Below are 18,253 nucleotides of genomic sequence, written 5' to 3'. Positions count from 1 at the left end.
TAATTATATTATTCAAATTCGAAAAGTAAATTAGAACGGTGGCTCAACTGTATCACTCCTTTATTCACGTTGAGTATACGATTCAAAAAGAAAGAGCGAATTCGGGAAAGCAGTGTGCCATTGTCCGTTGTACAAAGGGCGGTGAACTGAAAATAATTTTTTTAATAGATAAGAAAATAATCATTTAGTATTTATCATACTTATGTTTTTAAATAGATATTTTTATATTACATCTAATATTCCCATGTGACGATTTATATCGGCATAAAGTTATTATGTACAATTTAGTGCCATTGTGTTGTATTAATAATTTAAATTATAAAACAAAACAAAAACAACAAGTTGTTAATAAACAACAATACTTAAGAAGAAAACCATCAATCAAACACGAGTTTGAATTCAAAAGCATTACTATAAATGAACAAAAGCTGGTCTAATCTGTCACGCAAAAGCATATAAAACTAAGAGTAAACAGCACATAGGAGTTGACTCGAATATCACGAGTTAAATAATTTAAAATTATAAAAATAAAATTCGAATGGAATTAAATTTCAGTATATAAAACAATGAATTTGCTTCTCTAATCAAATAAAAAGTACAACTAAACAAACAATGGGGCAATGAACCATCCATTCCCACCCATAGACCTGCATTTTAGAATAAAAACAGTTCCCGTTTCAGTAAGTGCCTTAAAAATGGCCAAAATGAAGATGAAATTAATTTCAGCTCCTACTTAGGAAGACCATAGTTTAAATGGAACGAGCCGCTGCTGCGTATGTTACAGTTGAATTGAAACTCACTTCTCTCCATGCCTAAAACTGCTATGGAACCTAGAGCCACCATCTTAGTTTGCCACACTATCCAAGAAGCTTTGCAACTCCCTCAAACCCTCAGCAGAAAAGCTCCTCCGCACTCTTGCTCGAGGGGCGATCAAGTTGGGGGGTGGATTGGATTGAAAGCATACCACAACCACAGTCAAGTTATCCCCACTTTTCCTCTTCAAAGCTTCATCCACCAGATCCTTACTGCACATGGCTGGATCGTTATGCTCCAGAAGCCTCCGCCTAGCAAAGTCGACTGCATTTTGGCTCCGGAAAACATCCCAAACCCCATCACATCCTATGATCAGAAATTCATCCTCCTCGGTTAGATCTGCAGTCATAAGCTCAGGCTCTGCACTTAGTGGTCCACCCTCTGCACCTTTCATTCCTTCCATGTGCCAATCCCCTAATGCACGAGCCACATTAAGTTGCCCATTAAGGTAACCATCATAAACAGAACCTCCAGATGCCTCAATGCGCCTTCTCTCCCTATTGCACATGGGCTTGTGATCTCTTGACATTTCAATTGCTTTGCCACGACGACATAGAACTGCTCGACAATCTCCAGCATTTGCCACAACCAACATTCTGCAATCAGAATGTAACTCAAGAACCGTCGAGATAATATCATCATTAGTTAACGTGGATGGTAAAATTGAAGTCTGACAGAGAACTTACTTGTACCAAGGAAGCGAGGATCAAAACAAAAAAAAATAGCAAATATGATAAATTCATATCCACTTTATCTTTAATCTACCTAGATTTATAAACAAAACCTTGCAACAGGATTTAAAGCGCTCATGTTCGTATTGTTTAAGCTGATTCATACACCAAAATCTTTGCCAACAAATTAACACTACAGATCATCACAGAAACAATGTAGAAGTGTTATTACTCTAAGGTCATAGGTATCTTAAATTGTCACTCTAATAAGAAGCAAGTGCAAACCATATGGAAAAGGTAATTCAGAATACAACATGCAACCTTCAACTGAAACCATGTTTGTTGGCTTTATTTGAATACTAAATTAGTATGACCAAAGAGACATCATTTTTATTGCTGGAAAACAGGTGAGTGAAATGGATGAGGGGAAAAGAAGGGGGCGAATTATCCAACAAAAGAGAGTTTCCTGTAGTAACAGCAGCCAGTTCAAGAAAAAAAGTCTCCGCAATAGAACAGGTAACCAATATGGCTTGGCAGCCATCCATGGTTTTATCAGTTAAGACGCATCAGCAACAATGTAATTATTTGACAATGCTTCCAGAGTAAGGGCATGAAGGGATGCTATTGCAGTACAAATCAAGCTAAATAAAAGAATAAATCAAATAAAAATACTTTCCATTAGCAGACAATTCTAACCTCCTAGAACAAGAGCTACAAAGCAGTGGCACCAGAAGCAAGGTCTGAATCCAATGAACAAGCTTTTGCAAAAGCAGTATCAGTTTGAAGAAATGCAGAAGCAACAACCCTCTCAGTCTCTTCAGGAAAGTCTTCATCCTTAAAGATGAACCTTGGCAAATGATAGCAAGCAAAGTCAGCAGCATGCTTCCCACCATGTCCATCGAACACCTGGTCGCCAAATAAGTTGAAAATAGGAACGCTAATCTTCTACCAAAGCATAAACAGATGTAAAGTAATCTCATCAGTTCCGATCAAAATCGGCCATATCCCTATGGTTTATAGAACTTTATACAATCCTAGGTCATCTCCCGGGCATTTTTCTTTCTTTTTGCAGGTAAGATCATGAAAGGAAGCACCAAACCTTCTGAGAAACTAATAGAAAAGTAGCTTTCAATGCTTTGTGAATGAAGTTAACAGTTGAGATCCAAAAGAACATAGTACAAAACTACTGATTAGAGAAATGTACTTGAAGAGGAAAACTACTCAAAAGAAATGTCAGGTCTTAAAACATACTTTACCATGATTATAGTTTAAAATAAAACAAGCACACTAGAGGACTAAAGGTTTCATACCCCATAAAAGGCACGGGGCCCATCAGCGAAATTCTTGAGACCGTAATCAAGCATAAAATCATCAACACACAGATATACATCTTCCATGCATGTTCTAAGCCCTATGTCAGCCCATGCCCCAGAACGGACAACAGGGATGAACTCAGCACCATGGTTCTCCACCACGTGTCCATTTCCAACATCAATATCCAATGCCTTTGACTTCACCTGCTAAAATTAAAATCAAAATCCTATCTCATAAAAAACAACACGTGTAGACATTTCATCAGAAGAAAACAAACTTCTAGAATTCTGAAAACAACTCGCAGCAAATATGGTTCCTTCAAGGTAATATTATTAAGAAAGAAAGAAAACTTCCAAGCATGGCAAATACTCAGAGAAACCTCGAAATTCTTAACAATCTACAAAATTTGCTTCCAATGAAAAACCCTTCCATTTATTTCCAATCAAAAGGGAAACCTTGGAGAATCGCATATATGATCATTCTATGCAAGACTATACAAGTAAACTAAAATCTCGTAATTTAACAGAGTGCACAAACTCCTTCACAAGTAAAAAAATCACCGCCGATTAAAAATGTAGCCTACCGACATAAAAAATAAATAGGAGAAAGGAAAACTCACAAGAGAGGGGTGTCGAACGAGGGACTTCTTACAAGGCTTCAAAACGGCATCACCGTTAGGACATTGCAGCCCATACGACGGCGTTCGAGGATGCGGTGGCTTACCCTCGCTGGTGCTCGCATTATCTAGACGACCAAATCCGTTGTTTCCCTCCATCATCACATTCTCCAAATTCAACCCAGCATAACTTCAAACACAATCTTTTAACCTGTATACCTCGATCTCGAGTCAACTCTGCTCAAGATTCTTATAACAACCAAGCAAATGCAATAACAACAACTAGGTGAATCCCATCAATGAGTGTTGAATTCTCCCCATATCCCAATTACGAAAGAATATATCATATTAAAAAACAACCGATTTTCTCGAGATTTAAAGGTTTCCGATAGTAAGGTTTAGAAAAAGGGACTAAAACGAAATTAGGGTTTAGAGAAAAGGGAGGGAAACAAAATTATACGATTATTTTTCCCCGTGCACACAGAAGAAGAGAGAGAAGCTTTGGGCGAATCCGGCGAGAGCATCAAGAGGGGTGATTCATTTACAGCTGAAAAGCTGAATGGTCGATTCTTAAAGTCAAGCGGTGTGACCTCTAAACGGTGTCTGTTTAGCCATTTTTTTATTCGGATTTTACATTATGCAATTTATACAATTAATTAATTATCTAGGTTTATTAAATGATTCTAATGATTAAAAAATGATCCACTTCATCTCAGTGATTTAAATTCAAATAATGGTTTTTATAGAAAATAGGACAAAATCATAGCAGCTTTAAATGTTTAAAAATAATAATTAATTATTTAATTACAAAACATTATCATGAATACTAAATATTCCAATTAATTCCAAATACAGCCTATAAGATAATTATTACGAAAGATTAATTGCTTTTTTATTTAATTATTTCTCTATATCTTATGTCGTTTGTTTAGTTTTTCATACTTTTCAATGCTGACGTGAATATTAGTTTTGAGTCAGTTGTTAATTTTTACTTTTCATTAGTCTCATGATATTTATTTGGTTATATTTCAAATTAAAAAAAATAACGATATATCTCTTTGATGATTGTAATGCTAATAAATACTATATTATACAGTATGAATCGTACGATCTTAATGATTAAGAGATTGTTATTTTTTCAAGTTTCAGGGTTGAATACTACGAATGTCTGAGGTATAAACTTTCGTCATCAAATGATTAAGAGCCTTTGAACAAATAATATTGTACATTTACTCGATATTATATTATATAATTCAAGTTTTATTAATGCCATCGATTTTATTGGATTTTGAGATACTTTTAAATGATAAATGCAATAGTTCCAGCTTGATCTGCATGTGTTACCACGTGCCAATTACAAATGAATTAAAACGAAACACTTCTTTATTATTTTTTTCAATACTTCAAGCAAACGAGATTATAAATTTAAACCGAATTAAACCGACATTATCTTAATATTTTACCATAAATTTATTAATTAAAAATGAATTAATCTTGGAATAGAAGACTTTTGGTATTGGGCCTAGATTATAAGTCCGATTAAACTTAAGGTTGACCAGCCTAAGTTTTCATTTCCTTCGCCTGCTTCGGGTACCGTAGTCATTATATCCTATACTATTCCGGTGATGTGTCCGATTAGGATTTGATTTGTTTTGTTCCGTTCCCGGCGTCTCCGTTCCAATTCCGCCGTGTCAGACACCGGTACGAGGGGTTTCCAGCGTCAGTACAAATCTTTATCCTCTTTAACAAAGGGTTGGGATTAGGCATTTAAACGAACACGAACGAGGATTTTCATGTTCGTTCGTTTAACTTTAATCGAACAAATGAACGTACACAAACATAAACAAACGAAAAATTTCTTGTTCATGTTTGCTCGTTAACGAATGTAGTTTGTTCGTGTTCGTTTATTTAAATGATAAAAGAACACAAATGAACGAACATAAACAAACACAATAAACGAACGTAAACATACACAAACAAACACAATAAATGTACATAAACGAACGTAAACAAACTTAAATGAAAATATTATTATTTTCTTTCCTAACAGTTTTAGGATTATAGTTTATTTAATTGTTTTGAGTTTTTTTATATGTATCTAAAATTAATTCAATATTAAAATATTTATGGCATCAGATTAAAACTTATTGGGTTTTAATATTTTAAATGAGTCTAAAGAGATTGGGCTAAATATAAATAAACGCGCATAAACAAACATATTACCAAACGTTCACGAACGTAAATGAACGAACGATCCATCTATTCATGTTCGTTTATTTAATTAAACGAACGCAAAATCTTGTTCATCTTCGTTCGTTTAATAAATAAACGAACATAAAAGAACTTCCCGCCAAATAGTTCGTTGAACGTTCGGTTCGTTTACAGACATAGCTTGAATTAGATTCGACCAATAAGAATTGTGCTATTGTTATTACTAATATTCTGAAGTGGGCCTTTAAGTTGATTTCCATAGGCCCGATAATAGGAAGCTTTGAGATGACTCCCATGTTCAAAGAAACAATCTCTTCCAACATTCGAGGAGACTCCGGCTCTCAGCATGTACTATTTTTCATCCTCGTACCTTTCTATATATCCATCGAGAGTGCAAGTCTTTAATATAAATATATTATTTTATAATTATTATAAATTATTTTAAAAAAAGTTTCAAAAAATAATTAGGTAAACTATACATTTATTGTCTAAACTATCAATTTTGATGCATTTTATGGCTTAAACTTTTTTTCTCTTCAAAATCATACCTAACATTTAATTTTTATTTCCTTTTAGTATACGGGATGAGTATAACCCTAGTAGACGAAATACCAATCTGAATGATGAATCACGAGAGAATAATGGATCACCCAACATAATTTAATTTTAAGCCCATCAACGGCTAACGATATAGATAAGAGGATGAAAAAGTCAGAGAATTTATTGTTGATTTGAGAAGATTATGATATTTTCTGATGAAATAGAAATCATAATCATGTTCATACGATCAAAAAATGTGCGAATTGAAAAGTTTATATCATATCGATCGATAGATGCGACGACCAACGATCATAGACACAATGATTGACGAGTCTATTCGTCAAATTTTTAATAAAAAATATTAAAATAAACTAAAATAAAGTTATATATACTTAAAAAAATAAAAAAAATAAAAAATTAAAACATATTAAAATTAATTGTTTAACTTTGCCCCGATGCTAATCGTCACCGATGAGGAAAGAAAAAGTTGTGAATAGCAATTCATCGTCATCTCGTGTCCATCCCCAGCCGTCGTATTAACTTCGGTGTTCGTGTGATGTCCCCTCCATGGTTAAATCCAACGACTCTCTTCAAATCGGAAACACCAAATCCGATGCTGTTAAAATCCTGCGATCAATTTTTTTTCCAACGGGGAAAGAGCTGACAGAACCGGTTAGACCGACACGTGTCTTTCGTTTTGGATTCCAAAATATGCCCTCCACCGTCAAATCAAATTGCTCTATCCTCGTGCGTGGCCATCATTTCAACGGCGTCAATAATACGGTAATTCCCTAACCACTGTCTAAACGTCTCAAGGTTATACAGTCTTTTCACGATCGTAAGCCGCACCTCCACATTTCATTGGCTGACGGAAGCTGAAAGGCAGTCGTACCACCTGACTCGCAGTCGTGACGTGGATTTATGTCACGTGACATCACTATCGATTTCCGGACTCCGGGGAAGGACCTGCTACATGACGTAATCGTATTCTGTAAAGGGGAAACCGTACGTACTTTTACCCTATTTTATTGGTTGCTTTGTCCGTATAAACGTTTTTTCATGGCTTAAGGATGGCGTTTGGTGCTTAATACACTTAATTTATCGTCTATATTATAATTTTGTATCAATTTTTTTAAAATTTGTTGAATTATATTATCTTATATTTTATCTTTATCTTAAAATCTTAAATTATAATTATTGAGTTAGATTTAGGGTTTATATTTTAGAGGCTATAATTTAGGTTTTAAGTTAGGAGATAAAATATAGAATGATATAATTATGTATTTTCAATGTTAAATTAATACGAAAATTTGATTGAAACAAAAGTGATAAATTCAATATACTACGAAGACAAAAGTTTTGCATTTCTTTTCAATTAGATCAATAATTTTCATCGAACATAATTGTCAATTTGACATCCCGTGTAAGAAAATATATGACCGTTGCTAAAATTTAACGTTAAGTTTTAAGAAAATTAAATGTTTAAATATTTAAATTTATTAAAATTGATAGTTTATACATTAAATACGTTAAATTTTTAACGGCGTGTTGTTAAAATAAAATAAAATAAATATTATATTAAAAATTTAAATATTAAATAGGCTGTCATTATTAGTTTTAATACCAAATACACAATTTACCGTATGATATACAGGTCGATTCAATGCTCGAGTCATTACATCTTTCTTCAAGAAAACTTATCTTCGCGTCTTTGGTTGAAGATCCGATGTTTGACAGACAATTTAAGTTGATGCATATATGTAAAATGAAAAGAAATGGGGAAAGTAGGGGCGCAATGGAGTAGTAGATGGCGGTAGGTTTAGGTCGGTCCAATATTTGGTTTTAGGCATGCAGCAGAACAGCTCGATTTATATGGCTTTAGGCATACAGTTCGATGATACATTAAATACCTATATTTTACCCAGCCGACCTATGGTAGTTAAATATATTAAGATAAATTATACGAATAATCTTATATTTCTATTCATCCAATTTCGATCATCAATTTAATAAAAAAACGATTTTATTCTCTTATATTATTGATTTGTTTAGTTTGATTCCTCCTTTTTACCATCATTAAATGTTAATGTTAAAATTTTCTTATATTATACCTACGTAACGAAATGTAACAGCATACATAACATCAACGTTTAGCTCATAAAAGTCATGCCGTGTAGTGAAGCCGTGTTATTTTTTTAGGTTTAAAATCAAAATAAATGTCGAAATTATATCTCTTTCTAAAATAAGCGCTTAAACAACTTTTGACTAAGTATGAGGCTTAACGTTACAAATATTATCCATTTAAGTATATGGACTGTCAACGATTTAATTTTCTCATTAAGTGACCCGTGTCAATTTTTTGATAATTTTAAAAATTTTATTTAAAATTATACATTAAAAAAACAAAGTTTTTAAATAAACTCAAAACTTTGAAAACTTTCATTTCAACACGCCGGCCCGGCCGCCGTCTTTTGCCGTCAACGAACCTCCACCCGAAATTTCCTCTCACGACGAGCAAAACAATCATGAAATCGTGACTGATCGACGGCCAATCGACGAAAACTACGATGACGTATGAGTAGAAGGATGTCATGGACTACGTCGGTGACGGTAATCGTGGCCGGAAATGATGACGCGAATTAAGGTTGGAAATTGAGATTTGGGGTTGTTTTATAAGATAAGAAAAGTTTTTTTTAAATATCATAATATTTTTAAAAAAATAAATTTTAAACTCACCTGATTTTGACACGTATCACCTAAATGAAAAAATTAACATCATTGACTACCCTAATACCTAATTGGATTTGTAACGTTAGACACCTGAACGAATTAAAAAATCGTTTAAGTACGTATTTAAAAATATAATTTAAACATTTATTTTGGTATTAAACTTTTTTTTATAACTAGCCGTGGAAATAAAAGACATCGAGAATCAAAGCCGTATATAGCACATCAGTATTGTGGGCTCCAACTGTGTGTGTGTATGTATATGTACAAGATCTCAGCAAAGCCCCTTTAGATCCCTTTGTATCCAAACATCAGTCATTGATGTTGTTCCATCTTCATTTCTACACCCAACAGATCACTCATATATATATATAATTACGTAAAAGAAAAGTTAAAATATACCAACACAATATGAAATAAATAGCATAAAACATAACACGTATAACATGAATTATTAATATTTTAATATGATAAAAAATATTAATATATTATTAGTACATACTTATGATTGAACTGAATTAGATTTTTATATCCAACTTAAACTTGCATCAAATTACATCTTCAATGGTTTTATATTAGGTGTAATTATTTATTGTTTATTCATTTAAATTATACTTAAACATAACTTAATTCACTTTCATTCCTATCGTGTTTTTGGGCATGCGTGTGCAATACACTGTTCACATCAAGTGTTTGTATAGCACACATGTAGTTTTAGGGTAAAGTGCACGAACGGTCCCCAAGTATAGGATATTTCTTTATTAGGTCATTTGACTGTTAAAAGTTATAGAGTAGTCGTTTGATCATAGAGTGTTTATTTGTCGAGTCCTCAATTATTAAAAGTTACAAAATGATTACTCAACTATTCATTATGTTCCAAACTCGTCATATTTAAAAAAAAATATGAATGATATTATGAGTTGAATATCCTATTAAAATGATATATTATGAGTTGAATATTCGTTGAGTGTGATATGATAAAACATTATCTTAAAATCTCAAATGAGTTAATATCCTACTAAAATTTTAGCATCCAGCTTAAATAGTCATTAAATTTTTTTTTTGCAAAAAAAGACGAATATACAATGAATAGTTGAGTGATCATTTTGTAGCTTTTAATATTAGATGACTTAACAAAGTAACATTCTATAATTAAAATATCATTTTGTGTGAACTTAATAAAATAATATCCTATAGTTGGGACCATTTGAGTACTATACCCTATTTGTATATTGATATCGGATTAGTTGATAAGAATGAGAACAAAATTGGCCAAAACTTCTTATAAATCAATCAATAATATAGTTGTCTAAACATGAAAAAGAAAAATAAAGTGGGGAAATATTAAAATCTGCATGGAGAACTCAGAAACAACCTTGAGAAAAGGAAAAAAAAATCCTTTTCCTTAACCTTCACGCCTCCATTAATACCTATTACCTACTGCTAAAATAAATTGCCACTTACAATCATAAAGAGAAATAACCCATGTTTTTCCCTGCAGTAATAATCCCCTCCCACCGTTGACTCTTGGGTTTCTGTTTCTCTCTCTTTTGAGTGCCTTTCCACTCCCTTTTAAAATCCCACATCGTCTACATGAAACTTTTATGAATCGAGGAAACAGAGCTTTACAGAGTGAAAAGAAAAGGGAAAAAAAGATAACTGCTGAGGTTTTCTCTCTTTCTTCTTAAGCCTTCTTTCACTATGGGTTCTTTTAAAGACGAAGAACAGCGACATCATGGTTACAACGAAGCTAACTGCGTTTTGGTTCAGGGGCCTATCATTGTAGGTGCAGGACCCTCTGGACTAGCAGCCTCGGCTTGCCTTAAACAACAAGGTGTATCTTCCCTTATCCTTGAGAAAAGTGACTGCATTGCTTCTTTATGGCAACATCGGACGTATGATCGTCTAAAACTCCATCTTCCCAAGCAGTTTTGTCAACTCCCACTCCTTGGGTTCCCTCAAAACTTCCCCAAGTACCCGACCAAACACCAGTTCATCTCTTACATGGAGTCCTACGCTTCACATTTCTCAATCCAACCGAGGTTCAACCAGGCGGTGATGAACGCCGAGTTTGATCACGTTACGGCATCTTGGAGGGTTAAAACTCAAGACTCCGAATACATTTCAAGGTGGCTCATTGTTGCCACTGGTGAAAATGCCGAGCCTGTAATTCCGGACATTTCGGGTATCAATATGTTTAAGGGTAACGTCCTTCATACGAGTTTATACAAGTCTGGCTCCGAGTTTGAAAACCAAAGGGTTTTGGTTATCGGATGCGGTAACTCCGGCATGGAAGTCTGCTTGGACCTTTGTCGATACAATGCAGTTCCTCATTTGGTTGTTCGAAACACAGTAAGTTCATTTCATACTCCAACTTATACATTTTGGATTGTTTTGGTGTTGCTCATGTTATTTATTTTCCGACTGATTTTCAGGTGCATGTACTGCCGAGGGAGATGTTCGAATTCTCGACATTTGGTATAGCCATGGCACTTCTCAAATGGCTCCCTGTGAAGCTAGTGGACAAGTTGCTTTTGCTGGTATCCAACTTCACCTTGGGCAACACGGATCAAATGGGTCTCCGGCGGCCGAAAACGGGCCCGATTGAGCTCAAGAATGTCACCGGAAAGACTCCGGTGCTCGATGTCGGTGCACTATCACAAATAAAATCTGGTAAAATCAAGGTAATGCAAGGTGTCAAGGAGATCACACGAAATGGAGCCAAGTTCATGGATGGACAAGAAACCGAGATTGATTCAATCATATTGGCAACCGGATACAAAAGCAACGTGCCTACGTGGCTCAAGGTACTATATTAACGTACTCTTTTGCATGTTTTTCAGATAATTAATTTTTATCGGCAGTAACTTATTTGCCTTTAATGGAAATATAGGGGTGTGATTTTTTCACCAAAGATGGCATGCCGAAAACGCCGTTTCCTAACGGATGGAAAGCGGGGAAGGGATTGTACACAGTCGGGTTTACAAGAAGAGGGCTTCTAGGAACGGCTTCTGACGCCGTTAAGATTGCTAGAGACATAGGTGAACAATGGAGCATGGTCAATGACTGTAATAAACAAGAATGTAAAATGTAATACAAGTTTGTGCAGAATATTTCGTAATAAAATAGAATGTATTTTAATTTCAATTTCTATTAGAAAGTCGTGTTTAAATGTATAAATATAGTTTTTTTTTTAAAAAAAATTAGAAACTATTAGTAAACTGTATAAAAGAAACGAGAGATGTTCATATAGAAATAGACAATGCATTATATAAATTCAAATAGAAATACAAAACAGTAGAGATTTTTTTTTCTTTTTCATATAGAAATAGACAAATGAGGGCAGAGAAGCAATGAGAAGGCAATTGGTGTGACTGAACACTTCAGTGCTGTAAGTACCCATTCCTTAGCAGCGTTGGTAAGTACCCATGACGCCGAGTACACGGTATATCGCAACGCACAACTTTGTCTGCATCTAAAATCTACAGTCTCTTCTGAAATTTACATTTAATTATATATATATATCATACATCAGCCTAATTTAACCTTAGTCTAATGTAAGGTTAAAAAATAAAAAAAAAATATTATAAGATGGAAACTTATTATACAAAAATGTAACATTTTCGGTTTATTTTCATTATGCATTAGCATTAAATTAGGCAGGCTTTCAATCTCCATGGAATTTGGTTTCTTGTTTTCTCTTTCTGCTTCATGTTGATAATTGAGAAAATGATGGGGCGATCTGACGCCTTCCCTTCCATTGTACGACTTTGCTTTTCTTCATAAAACGGATTGACAGCTCTGCTTTGTTCATCTCATTGCTCTCCACTTAACAGTCTATTCGCTGATTGCTGATGCTAACAAATCCCTTCTATAATACAAATTTACAGTGATAGAGAAGTGAAGGGATTTGGATTCTGGGAAGAGCATTGAATTCGAATATCACTATCACACGATTCCAAAAGGCATGCGTTCTCTCACGTCACTCTTTCTCTCACTGACCCTTTCTTGTTTGGCACTGAGAAGAGGCAGATTGCATTGTTTAATGATCAAACAAACACAGGTTTTCTCGATTTTTTCGCTTTGCATGCTCTCCCCATCTGCTCGACGTATTGCCTGGTCCATCCTTTTACTTCACCAACACCGGGTAATTGGTCATCTTTTAAAAATGGATTTCACTTTCAGAGGTGGGTTTTGATTTTTGAAATCAACAGGGTGGCGCGTGCATTAAACGCGAAGATGCAGGTGGATGGCGGGAACTCGGGGATCGATGCAGGGGCGTATCTATGCAATGCAGGTATAGATTGGAATGACATGGCATGCATATGTACTGATCGAAGACTGATGTTTGTGCAACTATTCATTTACTGGATATAACAGTTTTATTATCTTTCTTTGGATCTTGTTGAGATGATGATGAAATAATATTCCACACCGCCATGGTTCAGTGCTGGAATAATATTGGGCCCACTTTGTATCACTGCATTTTGCTCACTGCGTCGACGTTATCTTAGCTGACAGCAGATGGGAGAAGAAATGCCAAAGAGAGCCATTCCCATGCCAGCTTTACCAAACACATTTGGGTGAATATTCGATCGAGTCAAATAATTCAGCCCCTCCATCGGGAAGACGAAGGTGGCTTCACCTCATCGAAACCAAATTTGGAGAGTGGATCATGTTGTGTATACCCCCTGATTCCTTCGTCTTCGCGGTCGGATATCTTACGGTAATCACACCAGACGCTACTTGGTTTTTCAATTTCATCTTACAGTACATAACTGAACCAGCATTGAATTTCCAAATAAAAAATGCAGGCGTGGAGTAAGAGAAGAATGTTTGCAGGGAAGCATAGGGTGATGCTGAACAGAGACAAAGGTCGGTGTTCTTTGGGAGCATTTGTGGTTCCGAAGGAGGGTACAATCATTAAAACACCGAAAGAGAGTTGATGAGGAAAATCCTCAAGTTTTCAAGGATTTCGATTTCATGTACTTCGTCGATTATGCAAACTCAGATGGTTCATTGCGAATTGACTCAGCTAAGAAGCTGTTTTCATATGCTGCTCTACCATGAAAATAAGATAAAAATTCGAAACGTATTAAGCATCAATGACAGGCATGAAACAGATAGCTCTTCCTAATAAGTAGGGATAGCAGCAAGTCAATATCCGCAATTTCTGTAATATCCAGATTCGAACTACGCTTAAACTTTATACCTCTCTTTATCTTCAGTGCCAGATTCCGCTGCTTGAACCATATTTCTTCCATCTCTCGCCATAACGACTGTGCCTTGAGGAATGCCTGTAATTTTATACAGCAATGAACACCATAAACATACTAAAACTGGACCCTTTCATATCAATTGCGGAATTCATATTTAGATTTAGAAGGATCACCTGTTTGTATTGGGACTCGATCGCCGGAACCAGTTGCTTGACTTACATTACCAGCAACGGCTGTCTTTCCCCGAAGTTCCCGTGAGAATGTGATGCTACCAACTGCTTCAGGTTCCCCATTGGATACATAATTTTCACCAACTGTCCTCACCGCAGATTTAGGAGAATAAGTTGTGAACCAAGATCCTCCGTTCGAGCCAGACAATGCCATTATTACATCTGCCTGAAATAACCATACAGCATATAGTTGTCATTAACAGAAATGTATATTAAGAAACAATATACCTGACATGATATTCACGTGACATATTTTAAGATTATGCAGCCATTAAATATCATGCTTGTTTAACAAAAGTGTGGCTGCAAACTAACCCTCTTCAAGCTTCAGAAAACTAGAATCATAAAAGATTCCCAAAGCTGAAATGTTGCACCGACTGGAGCTAAAATCGGTGATTAACAGGCATGAGGCACCCTAATAGCCAAAGCCAATGTGAAGCAACAAGTTATAACAGACAATATAACCGCCAGGTAAACTCTAATAACAGCCAATTTTCCACTTGCTTAGAACCAGTATCTCAGAAAATTGAGCAAGAAAGGTAAAATCTCAGTGGCAATCGGATTTCCAAGTCTAAAAATCTTCGGTCTCTCAATGATCAATGGTAACTTCTTATTCATTGGTACAGTGGCAAAGGATTGTGCTTGATTAGGCACCTTTGTTTGGAATCCGTGTTTTGTTAGTGCTCCTATGTTGGTGAAAAAACAGCATTCAGTTTTTCTTAACAAGTTGAGCACAATCTGTCCGTCCTACTAAACCGAGTACACGAATCGAAAACATATGAAAAGGAACATATCACAGGTTCATTCCTCCTAATCTCCAAGCCATCAGGGAGACCAGAAAAATCAACAGAGCTATCGCACCTGATGTTTCAGAAAACATGATGGCATATCAAATCTTATGAGAACTTCCAAGTCCAGTACAAAGATACGGATGTAGGTCCGATATCGAGTTATACCATATATGGTGTTAAGCTCAACAATCCTCTTGTGCATCACATTGATTCAATCGGCTACACAGAATTTTGAAACCTAGTCGCACTAGCTATTAATGGATTATATAAAACAACTATGATATCAACTTATCATAGCCGACGGAGACCTGAATGTTCAATTAGATGAAATACTTGAATCATATAGAAGTTTATACAAGCAACCCTGACGGAAAACAATTGAAATTAAAGAACTTAAGGTCCATTAGCATATAATAAGAAACTGACCTTGTTTGGATGCACATCATCAAAGACATGGGCCTGACCAGCATAAAATATAGTCATTTGTCGGCTGGCAGTTGTTAATCCCTGTTGACTGAAGCACAAAAGAAGGCATTGCATATATCATCTCGACATTTCTTTTCTTTGCGGAGCACGACAATCAAAAGCAAGAAACAAAGACTATTATATTCACCTTGGAGGAACTAAGGACTCTGTTTCTGAAATATAAGCACCAGACTTGGGCCGTTCTCCACTTGACACTATCCCAAATGAACCCTTTTCAGTGGGAACACTACTAGCATTAATAGAAGACAAAATTCCAGGGCCTATAATTCTAGTTCTAGATCCTTCATCAGCAGCAGCCTGAGAGATACCAGATGGACCAACATTTGTATCCTTGGACCTGTTTGAAGATATTTGATGCACAAAAGGTGCAAAGTGACCACCACGTGAACCATACTGAACTGCGGAGGGGACAGACCGCTCCCATTTGGTAGCATTACCTTCAAGTCTGCTACAAGTGGGAGGCTGCAATATACGAGATGTAGAAGAATGGCGCATCAACTTCATACCAAGGAATACTTCGTCCTCATTGGACATTCTAGGTCGCTCTTCTCCGTCCCCATTGTGGAGCATCTGAACACAAACATAAAGAAAAATATTTAGAACTTAGGAATAACTAACAAAAATGGAGTGTTTCTCTTTCGCTTGGAGAAGATAGAAGTAAAACATGATAAAGACACAATATCGACAAACACCTTCATCAAATGCAAGCTCTCAAGAGATTCATGAGCCATAAAGGCCAAATCCAAATTACTCCTCTTACTTCCTGCCAAACTGTTGCTTATATCTGGCCCAGATATTTCGCTCCTTGGACCGTAGTATGGAATCCCTCAAGATGATTTCCGACCTGTCTTTCTACTCATTGATGAGAAAATGGATCAAACTTCAATCGAGATAGGTTGAATCTCAACTCAGAAGATTACATATTATTATGAGCAAATGTAACAAGCTCGAAGATTAGGAATGTCAACATACTGAGATAATATGCATATAATTATGAGCAAAACGTGTAAGAGCTAACTAGCAACACATAATGCTTAACGAAATACTGCAATTATGTAAAGCTTTTTGTTCGCAATAGATGACAACATGTAAGGTATGGCTCATAAATATACCGGTAAAGAGGACAGGAGATGGAGCGGAGTGAGCGAAGCGAACGCAGCGAACATCAACTTTCCTTACAAAGAAAGTCTCGTAGAGGGGGTTACGATTATGTGGGTTGGGGGTGCGCCCCGCGGTACGGTACAAGGTTAATTTTGTAATTATGTACCAGGGTTTTCTATTATAAATAGAGATGTAACCTAAACCTATAAGAATGAATAAAATTTTCTAGCGCCGCCTAGGCACCGAGGACGTAAGCACATTGCCGAACCTCGTTAAAATTCTTGTGTTCTTTCGTTTACTTTGCCCAATTTATCAACACAACATTAGGTACCAAATAAAGGCATCAAACAGCAGCATAAAATCAAACACCATAATGGCTTAACCTACCTCCAAAAAGTAGACAAATCAGAGAACTACAAATTCACCACTGAAAGTGAAACCATAATGATAACCCCTTATTTTTAACTCTATTTGGTCCAAAGTAAAATAACCAGAGAAAATAAAACATGTCAAGCAAAAGCAAAACTACCCATCAAACCATACAACAATAATCATATTTTCCTAATTCCATCATTCCCGAATGAGCGACTATAGTCTGAGTTTTAACATGAAAAAGGAATAAAGAGAAACTAAAAACCCAAGTAAGATTACGCAAAGCTAAAAGCAAACAACCTCGATTAAAACTTCTTAGCGTTGAAGAAAATGAAGCAAAAAATAATAAGAAAAACCTGTAAAGGAAAGATGGCGAAACGAACTAGAACCCAGATCGCAGGTGGAAGAGATGGGTCCACGTCCAGCTCCACCACCGCCACCAGAAGAAGCGCCGACGGAGGCTGAAGGAGACGGGGAAGCATCTGGAAACCTTGCATCACTGGCCTTAGGGGCTAAAACGACAGAAGAATTTGCAGGTTTCGTACCCAGGAAGTCGTGGAACATTGTTGGCTTTACTTGCTGTTGGTGTTGCAAATGAATCGGGGTGTTGTTAATTTTGCTTTGTTGAGCCATTTTCAGAACGGCCATCTCATCATGATAACAAATATAGTCTCCACATCATCATCATTCATCTGCAGTTGCTTCTAAATTATCACTTTCTTCGTCAAAAAGAGCTCGATTTTTTTATTTAAAAAATAGGGAAATGAAGACGGTGGGGGGCCCCGGGCCCCGGGGGTTGTGAAACACTCAGAATCAAAGTCCTTTTATGAGGAACTAGGACAGAGAAAGGAAGCATTAAAAAGCAAAAGTATTTTTTTTATCCTTCTTTTCCCCCAGTTTTTATTGGGTGATTCTTTAACTTTTCTACGTTCTCTGTTTGATCTCTGTCCGAATGTTGGGATATTTATATTAAAAACGAATTTGGAAATATAGTCGAAGTTTACGTTGTGGTAGTCAATGTTCGCATTGTGAATATGGAAATTGATTTGTCATATCGGAGATCGCGTTACGAATTATCGATCGTATTACGATTTAGTTGGTCATTTTGATAAATCCAAAAAAAATTAATTAAAATCATATATTATAAAGTATTTTTTGTAAC

At 35.7% G+C, this 18,253-nt stretch overlaps 1 protein-coding gene and 2 pseudogenes across 1 annotated transcript; 1 reads left to right on the top strand and 2 right to left on the bottom strand.

The window, feature by feature from the left end:
• Window positions 1-762: 762 nt before the first annotated feature.
• On the bottom strand, window positions 763-3,917 carry LOC120182149 (annotated as a pseudogene).
• A 2,719-nt stretch (window positions 3,918-6,636) lies between these two features.
• On the top strand, window positions 6,637-13,962 carry LOC120182130 (probable indole-3-pyruvate monooxygenase YUCCA4). Its single transcript, XM_039187136.1, has 9 exons — window positions 6,637-6,654; window positions 10,663-11,244; window positions 11,328-11,699; window positions 11,786-11,950; window positions 12,239-12,310; window positions 13,078-13,189; window positions 13,407-13,618; window positions 13,707-13,806; window positions 13,904-13,962. The coding sequence occupies exons 1-9, from the start codon at window positions 6,637-6,639 to the stop codon at window positions 13,960-13,962; spliced, it is 1,692 nt and encodes a 563-aa protein (XP_039043067.1).
• On the bottom strand, window positions 13,871-17,754 carry LOC120182169 (annotated as a pseudogene).
• Between the last annotated feature and the right edge of the window lie 499 nt (window positions 17,755-18,253).

The sequence above is a fragment of the Hibiscus syriacus genome, unplaced genomic scaffold (assembly GCF_006381635.1).
Source record: "Hibiscus syriacus cultivar Baekdansim isolate YM2019G1 unplaced genomic scaffold, ASM638163v2 tig00112632_pilon, whole genome shotgun sequence".
NCBI classification, from domain to species: Eukaryota; Viridiplantae; Streptophyta; class Magnoliopsida; order Malvales; family Malvaceae; genus Hibiscus; species Hibiscus syriacus.
The sequence above is the reverse complement of the archived record's forward strand: the minus strand, read 5'-3'. Positions and strand labels throughout refer to the sequence as shown.